The 20,839-nt window shown below is 34.8% G+C and overlaps 2 protein-coding genes, 1 non-coding gene and 1 pseudogene across 5 annotated transcripts; 1 reads left to right on the top strand and 3 right to left on the bottom strand.

Moving 5' to 3' along the window:
- Nucleotides 1-2,060: 2,060 nt before the first annotated feature.
- Nucleotides 2,061-3,730, top strand: LOC110805892 (aquaporin TIP4-1). Its single transcript, XM_022011513.2, has 3 exons — nt 2,061-2,307; nt 2,411-2,652; nt 3,182-3,730. Exons 1-3 carry the CDS (start codon nt 2,181-2,183, stop codon nt 3,557-3,559), a joined length of 747 nt encoding a protein of 248 aa, XP_021867205.2. The 5' UTR covers nt 2,061-2,180; the 3' UTR covers nt 3,560-3,730.
- Nucleotides 3,731-6,344: 2,614 nt separating this feature from the next.
- Nucleotides 6,345-12,468, bottom strand: LOC130472374 (protein JINGUBANG-like; annotated as a pseudogene).
- Nucleotides 12,469-12,580: 112 nt separating this feature from the next.
- On the bottom strand, nt 12,581-20,450 carry LOC110775345 (exosome complex exonuclease RRP46 homolog). 3 transcript variants are annotated; one of them, XM_021979959.2, is made up of 8 exons: nt 20,110-20,449; nt 18,595-18,708; nt 18,015-18,115; nt 15,770-15,790; nt 15,399-15,471; nt 15,086-15,153; nt 14,363-14,492; nt 12,581-12,877 (listed from the first exon to the last, which is right to left on the bottom strand). In XM_021979959.2, exons 1-8 carry the CDS (start codon nt 20,213-20,215, stop codon nt 12,762-12,764), a joined length of 729 nt encoding a protein of 242 aa, XP_021835651.2. In that variant the 5' UTR covers nt 20,216-20,449; the 3' UTR covers nt 12,581-12,761. The 3 variants fall into 3 exon arrangements, with proteins under 3 accessions (XP_021835651.2, XP_021835661.2, XP_021835655.2); XM_021979963.2 differs by lacking the exon at nt 12,581-12,877 and adding an exon at nt 13,902-14,250 and having other exon boundaries at nt 20,110-20,450; XM_021979969.2 differs by lacking the exon at nt 18,015-18,115 and having other exon boundaries at nt 18,590-18,708; nt 20,110-20,450.
- On the bottom strand, nt 17,123-17,185 carry LOC130466668 (small nucleolar RNA snoR101). Its single transcript, XR_008926838.1, has one exon. It is a non-coding gene; the product is annotated as a small nucleolar RNA snoR101 (small nucleolar RNA).
- Nucleotides 20,451-20,839: the final 389 nt, after the last annotated feature.

Below are 20,839 nucleotides of genomic sequence, written 5' to 3'. Positions count from 1 at the left end.
CTGACCATTACCCACTTTCCAGAAACAACATCTAAGAAGTAAATGGATTCTATTTTAAGAGGTACTTTCATTAAGAATATACGAAGTACTTTGTACGTACTAATATTAATTTAACCAAAATATTCCATTCAATTTATGATAATCAAATATATCAACTTCTTTAATTTAACCATGAAAATGGTAAACATGTTATTAAAGAGTTTGATTGCTTTCTCATCTTAATTACCAAATGATCGAGCTTTAATAGTGATACAAATTTAATTAATTATGAATGGGGGTCAAATACTCAAATCAGGCAATAACGTATCTTACACAGAAGACCTAATTAAGTAACATATTGCGCTAGATCAGGAACTATATAGATTTAATTATAAATGGGGAATTTCAAATCAGTGACTTATCGTACACAAGATACATTGAAAAATAGCGATTAGGCATATCCCCACTATCAAATTGTAGACTTGACGTACGTACGTAACATACTAACATGGTTGCCAGCTTTAGTTTGCAATAATGCAAGGATAAAAGATTTACACAACTTCAAAGGAAATCATCATGCGCCTTCATGCACGTTCAAACTATTTTTGGGAAGCTTGTTTTTTTTTTTTTTTTAATTGTTTGGTGCGTGAACGTTTACGCTTTTTTGTAGTTGGACTTTTTTTTTTTTAATCATATGAGACATAAAGATGGACTTGGTCCAAAATATTAAGTACCCAAATACGTACTATTGAGTATTTTCTTTTACAAAAATTAATACATCCTACTAACAATCATTGTCGAATTGATTTTTTGTAAAAAAATGTGTTTGCGAAACAGAGAAATAGATCGAGTAAAGCTAGCGCAATGTTTATAATTTAGGTCAAAGTCGTGTTCATATACTAAATATATTATCTTTTGTACATGCATCTCAACGTATAGACAAGTTGTACTCGATCATAGGCTTGTAGCAATACAAATTCTGAAGCAGGAATGCTTGAAAATATGAAAAAAAAAAATAAAAAAAAAAATAAAGAGTTGATCTTACAAAGACGTTTACCAGCCTCACTAATTATACCCATGATCATAATTCAAATCAGCTTTCATGCATGCTCAAACATCTAATTTAAGATGCATCTTGATGTAACTAACAAATTTTAGGTTACCATAGCTTTTATGATGCAATTATTGTATGCATACTTGAATAGTAAAATGGTGGGATGCAAAGCGCATGATTTTGATTTAACACAAAAACCTCCTTTGAGCTGAGTGCTCCTTTTAGTCGTTGACCTGTGAAAACTAACATTATTATGCAAACTTGTAAAGGGTCCAAGCATCATTATGTTGGAACAAAATGACATGGAGATGGATCTATCAAAATTACATATCTATCAAAATTGTAAAGGGTCGAAGTATTTTATTTTGGTTTTGACGGGAGTACTCTGTATATTATTAAAACTAAATGGCCAGACATGTCATCGATCACCATATGTTGATCCATACCATCACGCCTCATGTCGATTTGAACCCTTACTGAACTACAAAGTTATTTTTCATTTTTTATGATGTTAAAATAGCTCAACCTTTAATATGTTTTTGGATCTTAAAATTACAGAACTCGTTTATAAATTGAAAAAAATAATAACTAACATCGAATCGAAGCAATGACTTTATATATATGATTATATGGACCAATCAAATAAATCCTATATATTTCTCATCAAATTAAACCGTTACATTAATTTCCAACTCAATTAAAATTTAAATATTATTCCTATATTACCTAGAGTGACCCGATACATCACCTGATCCAATAACTAGTTGTTACGTACTCTATATTCACTAGTGGAAATGTGGAATTGCAACCCAACTAACTAACTAGGATGACTGGATGAGTAGGTCATAAAAGGAGGAATATCCATAGAGGGTGGCATAAAGCAACAAAATAATTTTGTCATACAATACAGTACGTACGCCAATGATAATGATGAATTATCATTTTGATTTTTGACCCATCCATCTAATCATGTAATAACATGGACAAAGGAATCTCCACCTTTCCGGTTGTTTCACCCTTCAATTCATTGCTCTTTCTCATTTTAGTATTTATAAATGCACGTTTTTTAACTATATATATATATATATATATATATAAAAGTGATTTGCACCTCTGATAATTTGTTAACACTATACTCCATATCATCATGGGTAAAATAGCCCTAGGAACAACCCGAGAGGCAACGGAACCAGAATGCATCAATGCTCTCGTTGTCGAATTCATTTGCACCTTCCTCTTCGTCTTCGCCGGTGTTGGATCTGCCATGGCTGCTGGTAATTAACCACTCGATCAAATTTAACAATTTATATACTATGTCGTATTCCTATTATTAAGAATGATCGATTTAATTTTGTTTGTAATTGTAAAATGTTACAGATAAAGCAGAAGCAAGTCCAATAGTAGGATTGTTGTTTGTGGGGATAACACATGCATTTGTGGTAGCTGCGATGATTGCTGCCGGATTTAACATTTCCGGCGGTCACTTGAACCCCGCCGTCACTCTTGGTCTTGCAATTGGTGGCAATATTACAATTCTCAGATCTCTACTTTATTGGATTATACAATGTCTTGCTTCTGCTCTGGCTTGTTACTTGCTCACCTATGTCACCGGTGGACTGGTAAAATTTTATTTTTTACCTCATTTACTATTCCGAGATATATTATTCCTTGTCTACATTAAAATAAGATTAAATTATTTTTTACCATCAAATAAATTGATAAATTGTTTTTTACCGCCTAAAAAAATAAAAAGAGTCTTACCACCTAAATATAAAATAAAAATTATTTTTTACCACCTCTTAACCGGAAAAATTGAAAGAAATGTTATGCGGATCCATTTCAACGACTATATTTTTCATTTTCTTATATTCTCCCATGATTTTCATGTATGTAAGCTACTATTTTCCTTTACTTTCCATTAATTCACATACCATTTTTGTCCATCTTGTAGTTAAGAGGTGGTAAAAAATAATTTTATTTTATTTTTAGGTAGTAAAAGACAATTTTTATTTTTTTAGATCATAAAAACAATTTATCAAATTTTTTAAGTGATAAAAAACAATTTAACCTTAAACTAATTAGTCACTCCGTCTAAATTTAGTGCGTTCTATTTACCTAATTAAGTGATTATCACTTATCTGAACGCAGGTGACTCCTATACACTCTCTTCCAAAGGGGGTAGACCCTCTACAAGGATTGGTGATGGAGGTGATCTTAACATTTTCTCTCCTCTTCACAATATACACCACCCTTGTTGACCAAAAGAAGGGCCCACTTCAAAGCCAAGGAATATTGCTAACTGGGCTTGTGGTTGGGGCCAACATCTTTGCTGGTGGGTTATTCTCTGGGGCATCAATGAATCCAGCAAGGTCATTTGGGCCTGCTCTTGTAAGCTGGAACTGGGCTGATCACTGGGTTTACTGGGTTGGCCCACTCATTGGTGGGGCTCTTGGTGGGCTCACTTGTGACAACTTCTTCATTCTCAAAACCCATGTTCCTCTTTCAAGAGATGATGAAGCTTTCTAATATCATAAATAATTTCCAAAATAAATGTTATCATTAGTTGTGCTTATGCAATTTGTGCAAATTGCTTGATGTAACTTTGTCATTAAGTGAAGATTTAAATTGGATATTGGACTTTTAAAGACATTATATTAAATTATGCTTTTATAAAATGGTACCACTTTTTATTAGGAATTGAATCTTTCTATGGTACCACTTTTGATAATTTTATATGGTTGAAGGTTGAACAAAGATCCCCACTCATACATAAGTTGCGCAATTGACAAATTGGAGCCAAGCAATAATAATTTTATAAGGTTCACGTGAATATCGATAATATATGTAATTTGAGAGTGATGGATAGCTTAGTTGGTTAGAGCTTCCATCCCGGTTTCAGGTGATCTTGGGATCGATTCTCATTCCCACCCTTGTGGTTCATTCGCAATATATATATATACATATATATATATATATGTATATATATATATATATATATATATATATATATATATATATATATATATATATATATATATATATATATATATATATATATATGTAATTTTGTATACAAGTACAAATTTTGCACATTAATAACAGACATCTAGTAAAAACAAGCTAATTAACAATTTGAATTGTATACTTTGGGGGTGTTTGATCGAAAGATGTTTGGGACTTCCGCGGTGAAAGGAGAGATTTGGGATTAAAAAGCGAATGAGGTAAAAAGATAGGTTTGAGCTCAGAATGCTAAATTTGAAGAAAAAAAAGTTGATTGCATGAGTTTATGGAAGAAACGTGGGTGAATGCATTAGTCAAATCGGATAATACTATCATCAACTAAGAGATACAGAGTAATTCAAATAATGACATCTAATTGTAAAAGAAGTCATTTGACATGTAACAACCTAACGTGATCATGGGAGGAATTTTCATTCCAAATACGTACCTTGTTGAAAATTGGCCAATCCATATGTTTCAATTTGTTGTGTCTCACTTTTCTTAATAATGGAGGAGTACTATGTTATGCAGGTAAAAGACACTTCATCTACCGCACAATTTGTAGGCATTAATTCTTATAGCATAATGATGTTAAACACCACATCCAAAGACTCAAACCTTATCAATACTATTGCACAATAATTATCCTAGTAGTAGACTACTAGCAAACTAGCAATACTTTAATCATTCCATGTTAAGATTGTTCACCATTTATTGTTAGTAGGAGTAATGGAAATCGACTATTCGAACTTTAAGATACCTCTCTTATTAGTGGGAATGTTGATTAGCGTAAGATCATTTGTCAAAAATTAATATTACCTTATAAAATACGAAGTAGTTTTTTTTTTTTTTTTTCCGAAAGACTACCTTATAAAAAGAAATATTGTAATTAACTATTTATAGAAAATTTATGCTGTAAGATACTACCTTTTCCTGAATTATGAACGTTGAATCAAAATTCCGGGATTGACTTTACCATATGCATCTTACGTGCCATTTAATTATCCTTTTTCCCGTTAGATACCATGTGAGATACACCTAGTAAAGTCAATCCCGAAATCTTGAATCGATGTTATAATCCAACTAAAGGTACGTAGTATTTTACAGTATAAAATTTTTATAAGGTAGTTAATTACAACATTTTTTTTTAATAAGGTAGTTTTCACAAAAAATCAATTTTATAAGTTAGTTTTTGATGTGACTAAAGTTGTGTTTTCATTAGGCGTAAACCTAAACATTAACGATTATCTCCGACACCGGCCATTTATGACACGCATTGCACCTAAGAGAATAGTTTGTGATGTGGAGAAGGAGAACACCATCACTTAAAGTACGTTTTTCTCATAGTCCGTATAGTAGGGTTTTTTTTTTTTTTTTTTGATATAGGCTTAATTTTACATAAATTAAAAAGTTTACACACTAAACAAAGTATTAGGGTCTTTATAGGCCATTACATATACTACAAAACAAACTAAATGCATAGTACTCCGTATAGTTGATGTCAATGAAACCGATTTTCTTTTATTACCAACGGATAGAACTTATGGTTGTGTCTATAGCTAGAATTTTACTACTCATAACCTTGCCACTTAAACGTAAACATAAACTTAATTCTGTTGGAATGCATTATCCTCTTCTTCTACTTTTCTTGCTGAAACTTACTGGGATTAATTCAAGGAAATGCATGCATTGGGTTTCTTTGAAATTAGCAAGACATAGTTTTGATGAGTATATTGTACGTTATTAATTAATTAGTCATATTAATTAATTGCTTGCTAATTTAATCCTCCAATTTCATCCTTGATGTATTAAGGCAAGTAGTTGTTTCAACTATATATGACTAAACGTTGTGACTCTTTCTTCAATGATGCTCGAGTGGCCGGGTTGTGAAGGCTCTGAAGGTGAAGGTACGTACACCCTTTTTAAAACTAATTTATTGCTTCAAAATTGAAGGAAATTTCATAATAATATTATTGATATATCACTACAAAAAATTATACCATTAACGACGGGAAATCACGTCGCTAAAGGCCAATAATCATTGATTAATGACAGAATTTTCTGTCGCGAACCCGTCATAAAAGGGGGTCGTCGTTAATGGAAAATCTCGTTGTTAACCCGTCGTAAAAAACATTTGCGACGGTTGTTCCCGTCTTTGTTTGGTTGTTATCCCCGTCGCAAAAGGCTTTTGCGACCGAATTTTTAACCCGTCGTAATTAGGTTGTCGTTAAAGCTACAAATTCTTATAGTGTATAGACATACAGTACATGTTTAATTAGATCATATCCGTCTTAAGCAGCGCAACAAGTAATAAGCAATAAGAACATAGGTATGGATAAGTAGGATAACAAATCAATAAACATTAATACAACACACTAATAATTATAAGATCTTAAAGATATAATAAGTTAAACTAAAAGATCTTACTTAAGTTAATTAAAAATTAAACTAACTTATTGTCTTATTGAGGCTACGACTACCTTTAAGCTTCTTCTTCACCCATGAAGGAGACAACACAGGGCTTGTCTCAAACTCCATTAGAGACTTACAATCCTCCATATACTCATCTCTAAATGGCGATTTCTTCATTTCAGAAGACAACAACTTAACTCTCCACACCTTAAACGTTCGATCCAAGCTAGCACTATACACCAAAAAACTCATAGCAAACTTATCCTTTTGTAAGTAAACAGCCAAGCATCTTACAGGCCCTCTATGGCCTTCTAAAACCGCGAGACACTCGTGGTTAACGTTATTACTTCTTTCTCCTCCTTTCTCCCTCCTCCATATCCTAATCGTCGAGTCCTCCGATCCACTTATTACTACATTCTCTAGGGAAGCAAGGCAAAGGACCGCGAACCTATGCCCTTGTAAGAACCCTCCATGAATGTACCTACAAGAATGTTCTTGTTCCCAGTAGTTTATTGTTCCGTCCTATGATCCAGCATATAAGAATATCTTTTGTGATAGTGATGACATACTGAAGGCTAAGGCATGAAAAGGGTATGTATGAGAAGTAAGGACTTTTATAAGAGCATGGGAGTTTTCACCATAAACCCTTAATTAACCACATTTTTACTGTTCCATCTGATGAACATGTGAAAAGATAGCCATTTTGTTGGTTAACCACCATATCATTGATATTCCCACCATGAGCCATAAACGAGTCAACACATTTCTTCTCATTTACCTTCCACACTTTCACCGTTCGATCGAACGAGCCGGTGTATAATATCCCTTCAACGTTGTAGTAAGCCATGCAAGAGATAATGTCCTTATGTTGTTGGGGGGTTATTGATTTAGAAGTGGCCTTATGTTGTGGGGTAATTACAGTTGGCCTACATATGAAGTTTTTGAAATGGCTAGCATTTGGTAGGGTAGTGACCTTCCTAGACTTAAAGCTATTGCCATTACAATTATTCTTCATGTTCCAAACCCTAATCTTATGATCCTTGTGTGATGTGAAGAGGGTGTCCCCATGTGCCACCATGGCTCGAACCTCGCCGGAGCTTGCATGTATGTATCCCTTTGCATGGCAATCGAGCGGCTGCCATGCATGGACACGACGACCGCATGAGCCGGTTAAGACTAGGTCTCCTGACACCACGATGGAGTAAATGTCTCCATCGCGGTGGAGAGAGGATATGCAACAATGGAGGAGTGAAGGATGATGAGAAGGACTCCATAAAGGAGAAGGAGACCATATTGATTCAGGGCTCTGAGGGAGCAACGGCGACAACGGCTCGACGGGGACGAAGCCGTTGTCATGAGGTTGGAGAGAGAGGTGATGAAAGCTTGGTGATTGATGATCTTCTCTAGTGTTTGCTTCTTCATCATGGAAGATTTTAGACAAAGTTTTTCTGTCATTGACGCTAATTAGTTTGTGGTCCATTGTTAAGAGAGGAATTGAAGAAAAAAGGGTTGAGAAAATGCGAGTACGCTGTTGGTTATTTAAGCATGCAATATCATGACATTAAATAAGCGTCAGAAAATTAGCTAATTGTAACCATCATTTGCAATATAATGCTTAAGTTGGTTGGGGAATGGCATTTAAGGATGTAATTTAAGTTACACATATAATAAGGATTTATTTTACCCCCTCAAAAAATAACCTGTTTTTGCTTAAATATGTAAGAGAAAAATGTAAAATTATTAATAGATGGACCGCAATAAGGGTGAAAAAAAGTCGATCGCATTGAAGAAATTGAACACATCATTGCATCCATCACCACAAGAAAAGATTTACAGAAGTGTAGAAATGAAAAAGGAAAAGAATTGGTAAAAAGCTAACCATATGGATGTTTGATTAGGAGATACTACGTATGAATTCATTCAATTTGTACCTATAATAAGAGTATATAATGTAAAGAATAAGTGTAATAAAAGACGGGTGTAAAGAATATAAGTGAAATTCAAGTAAATTTAATGCAGTAATATGTCACATAAATCCAGTCTCAAAAGAGCATGTTGCATATACAGAGAAGCTCTTCAATGATCATACTGTCAAGTGCTAACACTCTTTTACTATCACGTCGCTGATAAAAACCCATGTGTGCATTTATTTTTTATTTTATCCCACTTCTTTCTCCATTGCAATGTACTCCGTAATTAATTTGTTTAAGGAGTACATGGCTTTGTTCTTTCACTTTCAACAGACATATCATCCAAATTGCATGTAAAATCGACGGGAGAGAATTTGCACGTATACATAGAATAATGTTTTTTTTTATTGGCTTGAGGAAATAAAAATAATTATCAATACCGAAGGATGATGCATGTAATTGTAGGGGAAGATTCTTTAATGACTAAATTAGTTTGTCATGCCAAATAATATATCAAGCTACTTTTCTTTTTAGCTAGTTGGTACCTCGATGGTTAGCTATTACTCCATCCGTATTTTTTCAAGAGATACACTTGGCCGGGCACGGGTATTAAGAAGAATAATTGAATGAAATAAAATAATAAAGCAAGTGGGGTTGGATAGATATTTTAATAATTAAATATGTGGGGACCATGTCATTTTGGTGGGTGGAGGGTGGGGTGGGTTTATGAAAATATTTGTTTAATAGGATGGTGGGTGATAGGGTATATTAGATGTATTATTTAATTAGATGGTGGGGTTGATAAGTTACTAAAAATGACAAGTGTATCTCTTAAATAAATACGGTCAGAAAAGACAAGTGTATCTCTTAAAAAAATACGAAGGGAGTAGCTTGATATTAATGCAGTCATTTTTGTCAATCAATATTTTAAATATAGTTTAATTTAATATTATTTCATTTGCCCATTTTTTTCAAGCAAATTAGCTTGTTTAAGCTGATTTGCTTGGCCAAGCTAATTTATCATTTGAACTCCAATGGTCAAGCTATTAGCTTGAAATTTCAAGCTAGTCCTAGCTACAACCATTGGAGATGCTCTAAGGAGGCTCTAAGGGGAGCCAAATAAGATACTTTACCCACATTTTTTCGAAAAATAAATAAATTTACCAAGTCATATTTTTATTGATCCTCTTTGGGGGGCTAAGTTGCTAACTGCTAACGCCCCCTAGGTTCAATTCCACCCGCCCTTGGGTACAAGTAAGATCAAAGTACCACCAATACAAAGAAACTAAATTGTTCTGAAACTTGTAAAGATACAAACACATCAGTATGCTCATGCATTCATGTTCTACCTTCTAGGGAGAGCTAAGCACATCACCCTTCACCTACAACAACTCCACTTACATATACACATTAGTATTTTTGTTCAATTTTAAGTATTATATACTGTTTTTGCCAATCAAACAACTCTACGTTCTTTCATTTCATATACGAGTAAATTTTCAATTTTCCGTAACTTTTTTATGTCACTAAAAAACGATGTTTTGTGGGATTAATAGGTATAGACCACATATTCATATCTACCTCAAAAAAGATCTGGTTGGTGGAAAATAACCTTCTTAATCTACCTCATGGTCCTAGGCAGCAGGCAGAGATACTAGCACTTCGAAAAAAAACATGAACAATAGTTTGGCTACAGCAGGCTCACGGGTATATAGACCTGTCAAACGGGTCGGTCGGGTAGGGTTGTAAAAAATTATTTTCGGGTTTGGGTTGAATCGGATCGGTCACTTTCAGGTTCGGGTTTACATATGCTTGTTCAAGACCCAGAACTTCCGGGTTCGGGTCGACCCAATGGGTTGAGAGATTTTAAAACGCGCATTATATTTTCATTAATTTAGGTGATAAATATACGAAATATGAGCACAAATCAACAAATTTTCCTACACAAGTTTATATTTAGTCAAATTCAACCATAAAATGACGTATAATTCAAATTAAAATCATATTACACACAACAATAGTAAAAACAACGTGTCTATTATGCTTAATTTTTCTCATAATCTCAGTTATTACTATAAATACAATGATTTTCAATTGGTCGGGTCCAAAACGAGTTCGGCCGGATTTTAACCCATTACTTATCGGGTTGCTTAGGTTCGGATAAAATCGAGTTACGGGTCACAAAATCTTGTTCAGGACCCAATATTTTCGGGTCGGGTTCGGGTTGGTTTTTGGGTCAGGTCGATTTTTGATAGGTATACTGGTATGGTAGCTAAAAATAGAAGGTAAAAAAATTAAAAAAAAATACCGCTATCAAAGGGTATGTATGAGTGGTTCATCTTTTATAATCAGAATGAGCCACAACTCATAGAGGAAGTCATTTCGGCATGCTGTGATGTGTTTCAAAACACATCACAGGGGCATTTCTGTAAATAAATTGAATTTCAATGGTACATGTTTTAATCGTAATGGTACTCCGTTTAATGAAATGGTACTTTCTTTTTAATGAATGGTACACAAAATGCCCTGTGATGTACATCACAGCATGCCGAAATTCCGCTCCCCAACTCATAAGGGCATTGCAATGCAACTACAAAAGTACAGTACACTGACCATAGGCCTCTACCAGTACAGTACCAATACCTCACTGACTCATTAGAATGGGTTTTCTAATCTTTATCAACCTAACAAGTAACAACTATTCCATCTTCAGGGGTAGCTATTTGAGAGGATTGAAAACTCGGAAATTATCCTAGACTTTAAGAGTCTACGATGATGCCCTATTCGCAACCTCAGACAGTTTCCTCAATTGTTCATTTCTCTCCGCATAGTGTTAAATTGCTTTCCTCTTCAAGTTGTAGTTAAGTTTTTGTGCAGTTTTCATTATAGCCTTGGGACAAAAGTGTACCAAGCTATATGTATACGGTATACCTAAACATACAGTACTTCTCTTTATCTACACACTTTGTACTTTCTCAATATTCATCTACTCCCCTTCGGTCATCATTGTCGGCATACAAGAGCAGAAATATAACCATTCCGTAAACTTCAAGATAGAACACTCTTTTCACCAATACATTCACAAAATTGTATTCGAAAAACTCCTACAACCAACTTTTTACTATTCAATCCTCTTTCAACCAAACAATTTCATCCAAGATTTGCACTAGTCCAACCTCTCTTTTTAACTCAAACCTTTATCAACCAAACACTCGCTAAAAACATTTATCAACATTCAACAATAGATGGACATTATTTGTATTTTGTGGTACCAACCTGGATTTGCTTATGATCTTACACACCAGGAGGACCACCCCACTAAGGAGATTTTGTGCCCTAGCAATCCTCTAAATAATGATCTATGGTTTCATTTTCTTAATTACACCAAATTAATCAATTCAGTCCTTAGCCTAACAAAGTACTACCTACGTTTTCGGGCTTTGCCCTTCCTTGCACCATAACTAACCCCCTCAATCCAAACGTAGCACTTTTCCAAAAGACGAAACTCGTGCCCCCATGGCCCCTCTAGCGTTGTGGAAGAGGTAACTTGCAACATGTGCCACACAAAAGAATCTTAGTCTGGTTTTTATTTTATCTGGCCCAACCCATTAAAAAAAGGATTGTTCTTTTACCATGATTTCTTTTACATAAAAAAAACAATATCAGTAATCTCAATGTACATTTTGAATATATCTTCACCTTTTTATACCATAATGTCTAGTACAAAGTAATTTAACATATAGATGATCAAAGTTGCGCATTAAAAACCATACTAAGAACAAGAAAAAAACAAATGGACCGACGTAAGCATTAAGTTTCTTATGTAGCATTAGTCAACTTGTGAACTAGAATAAACTTAAGACGAATATCATACAGGCGCAACAAACGTCCTATACACAACGGATACAACCCCGCATCCTTAAGAATAACTGAACAATACATTAGAAATTATCTATATACCTTAATATGCGTGTACTTCTCCATTTTCTTCCCCGACAAATAAAGATTTCCATTTTCAATACGACTTTGTTGGAATGAAATCTGACATTACTGAATTTCAGAACTGATGACAACCATAAATATGCTTGACAGAGGAATTAATAAACAAAGACAATGACAGTAATTACCTTTAGAAATTGCAGCAACATGATAATGGTGAACTCTAAATATACTGACAATATATATATATATATATATATATATATATATATATATATATATAGAATTAAAAAGCCAGAAGTAGTAATGCTTTCAAGTTCAATGTCACGCGTAATGCGGACTCGGGTAAAAGATTAAAAAACCGCACAGTTCATATCAGATGATGTACATACAATGAGTAGGATAAACATTGTGAAAGTTAATTCATCTCCTAATTACTGAAATCATACAGTTTACCTCGCCAAAAATCAGGTGTCCCCTAGCAAATCACTTGGAAGTCGATTTTGCAGGCGGCTTCTTAGAAAATTAGAGAGTTTGGCTGTTGCAGCTCGTCCACTCTTGAGACAGTAAAAATAATCTTCAACTGCAAGATAAAATTATAGATCAAATAAAATCACAAGCGGCGTAGATGAAGGTACCAATAAAAGGTATAATCACATAGCAATGAATACAAAATCAAATATACAACAAAACATACAAAAATACCCAAGAATTCTAGATTTTATACCATCCAGCATATCCGTACATTTAGTTAAGATCCTATTATCCTAATCTTTCATGTTTCAACAGTAGAATTTACCAAGACAATCAGACTAAAAAAAATTACAAAGGTAACATAACTACAAGGAAAGTTTATGTTAGATTTATGCAATGCTAAAAAAGAAATACTCCATAGAATAAAGAGGTCCGGATTTAGGAAGACAATAGCTTTCAAACCCAATCTGAAAGCTTAGTAGGTACAAATAAAAGCCTCGGGTCGCGCATCCTATCTCAGGATATAGTCCATCCATCAGTCCACAGTATCCCAGGCATCTTGAGAGGGGGGGGGGGGGACTTCCCACTCGTGGAACTTGATCCCGGGAGAGGGTCATGAGGAACTTCCTACTTAACCAATCCAAGCTTGGTAAAAAAACAGATGTTTTACATCATACATCAGTTTTAATTATCTAGTACTCCAATTCAAGGGATAATCCCAAGTACCAAAGTATCCTAATGGAAATTGCACTACATGCAATTATTATTTTTAAAATAATACTCAGGCTAGACTTGGATTAAGTCTGCTCAATCATTGGATGAAACAATGTACTAGATCCAGAATGCTAGACTGTAATGTGCAACTCATCTTATTTTTATCTATATATGAGTAAAATGCTTTCACAAGTTCGTTTTCGTTAGTATTTTTTACCAACACATAGTAATAGAAATTCAAGGTCAAAGTTTATTCCAAAAGTTCAATGTGGCTAAGCCGCTAATTACTCCAAAATGCATGGAACCCTATAGTAAACGATTTGCTCTTAATTAAACAACTAGACAACGGAAATTATTCTGAATGACAAACCACACAGGTGCATTGTTCATATATGACAAAGCCTGAGTGAAGATGTTGATTGAGAATTAATGAACTCGTCAACCACCCTTCTCATTAATCCCGAAAAGAAGATAGCGTATTTACTACAAAATTAAATGCATTAATGTGAAATTAACATCTATCTTCAGAGCCACCCAACTACAGGGTTGTTAGCAAGCCATTACACCCTAGCTCTCCAAGTACCTCTAACAAGATCTTCAAAATTATACACCTCGAAAAGTATCGACGAAATTGCATTGATAAAAGGAAATTTGTGGCGGCACAGCCCAATCATGTCCATTTCAAAGTTCTTTGCACCTCACGTTTCCAAGCCTTACAGGCTATCCAACACCTCAATTTAAAAGGAATGATCAACCTACTCCATGATGCTTATAATAACAATTAACAAGCAATACAGTTAGTTCACTGAGATGCAAATTGATATGTGTGTGTTTGCATGTAAAGGGCTGTGACACAAAGAGAGAGGCCTAAGCCAAGTACCTGACATTGCTCCATGGGTAACAGATGTGATAATTCCATGCTCCATTGGTTCGTCAATCTTGGTGACTGAAACTTGAAGAACTGATAGCACAGAATTTGGGAACACCAAATACACAGATGCCTTCATTTTCTGCCAGCAGACAAATATACTTAGATGTATTTGTTTCTTTCATAATTTTGCAACACACATCCCCTCTCTTCTCCTCTCCACGTCCCAGAAAGAAGAACAATAACAAATACAAAGAGTAGATACAATCTAGATTGGGGAGAAGGCCCCAAAGGGTTAAGCAGATGTGATTTAACTCTAATTCTGGAAGAAGAAAAAAACCAAGCCTATAATTTTTCCTTTTCCATCCATTTTTGAACTTTTAACATATTGAGAAGTATTCGAACATCAACAGTTATCATTAGCCTGAGGAGCACCTAGGCAGGGAAAGGCCGGGCAATAAGGGGTGAAGGACTGAAGGGCCTTTATTTGCCTAGGAGAGGTGATTACAAAGAGGCGCACTGACGTGTGCCTCGTCGAAGCGCCTCATTAGCAGGACCCTTATCGCTTTAGTGTGCCTTGGAAGTTTTTTATTACATTGATCATCAACCTCTAAAAACATTATCCCTTAATAAAAGGATGCTTGTTGCTCTGAACATACTAACACCTTTTACCAGCAACTCAATTCAGCAGAAATTTTGAAATGACTTAAGCAAGGGAGTCAGACAGTCAGTTACCTGCTCTTCTTGTTTTGTAGGATCCAATATAACACATCCTGTTTCAGCCAAGCAGCAGCATATTGCAACTGAACAACAGAAAATGATAGCATTCACAGCAATGTTATAACAAAAACAAAATAGTACAAAGAACTGGGATATCTGAACATAATCAACACGTCTTGAGACTTGAGGTCTAAGACACCCTCTATAAAGTACCTCAACCCTTAAACAAAAAATCAAGTCATTAACAGATGTTTCCATCTAGACAAGACTTCAAAACTTGAAATACTCAGAACAATTTTCCAACTGAGGGAGAAGAAAAATAGCATACCGGCAAGATGCTTCAGAGATATGCCAGCATCAACAAGTGCAGCACAAGCAGCATTAATTGCACAAGGAAGAAGCTGGTGCAGTTTCAGTCAAGGAAATTTTCATGAAACAGGACCTAGCAATTGGATTTTGATTTACAGAATAAAGCAAGCTATTATATAACCAAAAATCAAGTTCAAAGTGTTACGTTGCTCAAGTTTTCTCTCATCATTGGCCTGATGACCTCTCTCAGAAGACTCGTTTAGGAGTAAAACCAACAGAGGGAGAAAAGAATAATCTAAGTTAAACACAGAAAAATAAAAAGTTGACGAAAAACTAAGACTATCAATTTGTACAACAAGAGACTATGTATGTAGATTAACAACAGGATACAGCACCATCATCATTGACAACCTGCAAATAAACACAAAAAATAAAGTTACAACAGCCTTTTTCCAATTGTTGCAGGGGGGGTGGGGATGCGAGAGGGGTTGCATTGAAATGCTGGGTGCAGATGGCAGCTTGTTATAAAAGAGAAGTCCAGTTTGAGAAACAGTGAATATATAGCAAGCACCATCAAATACAATAGGATTAATCCTGAACTCTTCAAATTTTCTTATATTTCTAGAGGTATGGGAAGTGGAGGTACTTTGATGAGGTTTCAGCTTCAAATAGAGTAATTAACATTAAATTAAGAAACATGAGAAGGGGCAATCAAAACATCACAAAATAAATGTAATAGACGACAAATAGATTTCATAAATCAGTTACTTCCATAACTTCTTAAATTGAGCAACTGCATGTTAACAAGGCGTTTACACGCAAACACATTTCACCATTATGATTGCCCTGCCTGGCATCAACGAATACACGACAAATATAAAAGCGAAACAGGCTTAAGGGAGTGAGAGCAACAATCATATTCCCCATAAACTAACCCAAAAACTCCAAATGTTTAACCAACAGTGTCAAGTCCTTCAGTATCACAATGATAGTGCTACTTTATGTCATTAATTTTATGATATATCCTATTTTCTTGATCTGTTTGGTTAGAAATGCATATTCATCCAATCATCATTCATCATTCTTCTTATCCTAACATGCTACTAACTCATCAACTGCAATTTCTAAGTGTAAAGTTAATCATTATGGGAAAGAAAGGGTACACGAGTGTTTCTCTTTGAAAAGTTTAGAACAAGCATCAATTCCAAAACTTCACCAAGTACTCTTTAGAGAAAATCCACAAATAGACTAGGATTTAAACGATTATAGCAAGATCTCCCCTATAATGCTATTAGACTTTGCTATGGTGTTTTGTCAAACTTGAGGACACAGATACAACTTCCCTTGAAGAGTTAACCAACCAGAAGTACTAAATGTTTTTTCCTATGGAAATTTGATAAAGTTGTTTAAGTATTTGACTATTTTCACAGAACATAAAAAATATTTCACAAACAGGAAATAGTGGAACGACTTTCCAGGGGTGAAGTAGAGACTTGTCATAATCTTGTTTACTGCTCTTATTCTAGGAACTTGAGAGTATAACAATAATGTATCTGAAGTTTGGCTTAGGCCGAAAACATTTATGTCAAAATGCATATTTAAGTATTTAACACCCAACACCCCTTCCTGGACAAAATACATCCCTGCAGCCCCTCTGCAACTTATTGAAATGTAAAACTGGACCTTGAAAATTTTTCTTAACAAAAAGATTTTTTTTTTAAAAATGGTATCTGCAAAGAAACTGGCATCAGTTACCTTGAATTTTTCAACAATACTTACCTGAAATTCAGAGATCAAGTGTAAAGCATCATATGCCTTCTGCAGATGCCAAATATTTATAGGATGTTCACCAATTTTTTTAAAAAAAATAAATAGAAGACAAAGAAAAGCATGCAAGAAAACAATTTTTTTATAGTTGTAAGAAAGCATTTAATTAACACCCACGACTATTCCTAAACTTCTTTCTCTATGCAACTTAAGAAGGCTCCTTAAATATCATATTATCACCTCCCTCCTTTTGGATTGAGAAGATAATTGACTAGGTATGAGGAAGACATTATAAAAAAATAACAAGTTATTTATTTACAACAAAGAAAAAAGTAACATTATAATCTGTCGTTCAAGTTATTTAATGCACTCATATATATTTAGATTATACAAGGTATTCATATTACATCTCTGAAGGATCAAAGGACTGTGTAGAAAATGTAATCACTACAACCACAAGAGAAAACGTACAGGATAATCTCTAGCAAAAATTAGCAATACCAATTAAAATTAAGGAGGAATTACTTATTTCTTTACCAAAAAAATTAAAAATAGAGGGCGCTCAAGAATAAAAATGGAACATAGCATTCAAAAAAATCAGGTGTCTACTAATTCAATTTCTTTTGAACATAAAGCCGTACCATAACAGCTTAAACACTTGGAAAAGAGAACAAGATCGCAATCGCCAGAATCAGTGCAACAAATAATCACTCTAAATCAGGCAAACAGTCATACATCAGTCATAGCAATAACAGATTCTAGGTGTAGCAAGAACGGAATCAATTTGAGCCTAAAAGGTTTTGTGTAAAATATTTACATCAATAATGTCATCCAGAACCAATGCAAACAAGTAGACACTAAACAATACCTGGATAATTACTGAGGTGGTTGTATTTGGATTGATAGTCAATATACAGATGCTTTGTAATGTTCTCGTCAGTATCATCTCATACTCCCTCTCCAATTTCCCTAATTAATAGTTGTTAGATGACTGAATCCCGATATCAAGACTAAAGAGAATCAGTAGATCAATTTGAAGATGTGTGTTCATGAATATCAACTATGCAATAGTCAGTGGAAATCAGATAAAATTTCTACATTATGGAAAATAAAATAAGAATATCCTCATACACATAGGATTCTCCTAAATAACAATCAGGTACGAAAAAATCATAACCCTTATAACCACAATTTTGGAAGCATAGCACAGATTCAGATGTTTAACTTCCCTAGATATTTATCAATAGTTATATTTTGCAAAAGGGAGGAACGTATCAATTAGTACAGATGCAAAATAAATCATGAACATTGATGCAATATTGCAATTGATGCATATGCTCACGGATTTCATGTATGCATAGTCCACACCAACATTAGATAATCAGTATTCAAGATGGAAAATATAACAGGGAGAACATGGATGTATTGCACGATTAAGCTAACCTTACCAATTTGTCCAGTTTTGGGCTTCCAAATAACTTCAATTGAAGCCTTCTCCGGATTTTCGGTTTTCTTAGTCCCAACCTTTGGTCCATAAACTGCAGCTAACACTTTGGTATCCCCTATAAAACAAAACAGAAATACAATACTATGGTGTGTTAGATTCAATTGATTTTCACTTATTTTTTCTGAACTTATCTGAACTTACCTGAACTTATATGAATTTATCAAAACTTGTTATATAAATTGTACTTGGTCAACCCTTATTTTTCCTAAACTTATCTTATGTGAATCCGAACTTATTTGAACTTATCTGATCTTATTTTTCCTGAAATAAGGTGAACAGAACAGGACCTTAACATCACAACAACATTATAAACAAGATGATTGGTGAACCCACCTTCATAAGTAATAAGTTTTCATCCGTAACTGCGGAATTACAAAAAAAATCAAGGTTTCATCCCTAGCTGCGGAATTACAAAAACTTCCCAGATGCAACCACATCAAAAGCATCATCCAGAATATAATGACTCAGGACACCTGGAGAAGCATTGCAATACCCAAACTCAGCTATTTTGCCTACCATACAAAGCGAAAACCAGTTCAGCACCTCCAATGCATGTGGGGGTTTAAATATTGATCTTTCTCTACTTAACAGAAGGGAAAATACGTACTCTTGAACCACAACCTTGTATTCCCATAGCAAGTACGATTATGCACGAGCTCGAGCAATATTAATTATTTAGCTAGGGTTAATGATTGATCCCCAAATTGGACCACAAGGTCCACTGGACACCAACTCTTGCTACTTGCTAGGCCATTCTTCTAAACCGCACAGCCTAACTACCCAAGTGAAAACGTTTGATAATGAAGTGGTAAATTAGTACAAATGTTGCCTGTAATTCATGAATAAACTTTGATAACATCTCCTTCAATTGAGAGTTAGCAGTATATTGAGTAGAAATATGGCAACTGGGAGCAAACAGGGAGAAATGAGAGGAAGGATACTCATGATAATATGCCATTAAAAACAAAAACAAAGCACCAATGAAGGAGAAGGGATCCAAAGAGCGGCAGCATTCATTATTCCCAGTTGTTCCTTCCCATGGACTCCTCCTTCTTTAGATTTCATCCATTAAATCCACTCACTTCACTCTCTCTCTCTCTCCTCCAAAACCCCAACAATGTCTTCGAAAACTGCTATCTCTCTCCTCTTTCTGATCTCCTACATTAGCCTCCGTACACATCAAAAATTGCAATTCTTAATGATTGATCCCCTTATTGGACCACACGGTCCACGCCACAAACTCGAGCAATATTACTCTCGAACCACAAACTCGAAAACAGATGGAATTTGAACTTGGGATCAAATTCTGTCAACATAATAAGATGTGCAATGTGCATTTTGTTTACAGTGTCGAAAATAGCTCATAACCAACAACGTAAAAAAAAATTAATCAAAAACATAAAACCAGACTCAAATGTCAGAGAAAATATTCAAATTTAGAAAATGGAAAAAATACCTTGGGACCAACTAGCAGAGCCGTGAGCACGATTAAGGACACTTCTAGAGCAAGCCAAAGGTCTCAACATTGTTGCTGTACGCCCATCCTCCCTATCAACCTCCATTTTATTGTTTTTTTTTCACTTTTTTCTTCTTCAATTTCCGACACTTCTTCTGCTAGTTTTCCTTTGATTATACCAAATTTCTAGCCAGATGAGATTCGAAAGATTGATGATGCGAATTGGATTGGCAGTATTCAACGAATTGAAGAGTTAGTTGCAGAGCTTTAGTGGAGGAGAGAGATTTTGGGTTTTAGCTAGGGTTTATAGTGCGTTCCAGCGGGTTGGATTTGGGATAATTTTCAAAACGGATATTTCATGAAATACCCCCGAGGTTTAAGTTAATTCACCAGGTACCCTCGTTGTTTCAGTAATCTACCAGGTACCCCTCAGGTTTCATTTTCTCGCATGACTTAACCCTGCCGTTAAGTGGCCGTTAGAAACTTTTTTTCACCAGGTACCCTCGTAATTTATTTCACCAGGTACCCCTGAGGTTTTTTAGATTTTCACCAGGTGCCCTTGTGCTTTATGGTAATTTCACCAGATACCCCTGCTCACCAACGGCTAGTTTTTTTTTAAAAAACTAGCCGTTGGTAAGCCTTCTCTATTTAAAGGGGGAGCCGCTGCAACTCTTCACTACAAGTTTCTGTTCTTCCCCTTAACCAACTCATATTTTCCCTAATTCCCAAC

This window comes from Spinacia oleracea, chromosome 1, assembly GCF_020520425.1.
Source record: "Spinacia oleracea cultivar Varoflay chromosome 1, BTI_SOV_V1, whole genome shotgun sequence".
Taxonomy (NCBI): Eukaryota; Viridiplantae; Streptophyta; class Magnoliopsida; order Caryophyllales; family Amaranthaceae; genus Spinacia; species Spinacia oleracea.
This window is presented reverse-complemented; position numbering and strand designations above follow the sequence as displayed.

What these genes read in the sequence shown, in the direction of transcription:
- LOC110805892 (XM_022011513.2), top strand. Translation starts at nt 2,181, where the DNA reads ATGGGTAAAATAGCCCTAGGAACAACCCGAGAGGCAACGGAACCAGAA. An exon ending in TGGATCTGCCATGGCTGCTG is followed by an intron (nt 2,308 to 2,410) that starts GTAATTAACCAC and finishes AAAATGTTACAG; the next exon opens with ATAAAGCAGAAGCAAGTCCA. An exon ending in CCTATGTCACCGGTGGACTG is followed by an intron (nt 2,653 to 3,181) that starts GTAAAATTTTAT and finishes ATCTGAACGCAG; the next exon opens with GTGACTCCTATACACTCTCT.
- LOC110775345 (XM_021979959.2), bottom strand. Translation starts at nt 20,215, where the DNA reads ATGGAGGTTGATAGGGAGGATGGGCGTACAGCAACAATGTTGAGACCT. An exon ending in CCACCTCAGTAATTATCCAG is followed by an intron (nt 15,791 to 18,014) that starts GTATTGTTTAGT and finishes GTTTATTTGCAG; the next exon opens with GTTGTCAATGATGATGGTGC. An exon ending in TTGTCAATGATGATGGTGCT is followed by an intron (nt 15,472 to 15,769) that starts GTATCCTGTTGT and finishes AAACTGCACCAG; the next exon opens with CTTCTTCCTTGTGCAATTAA.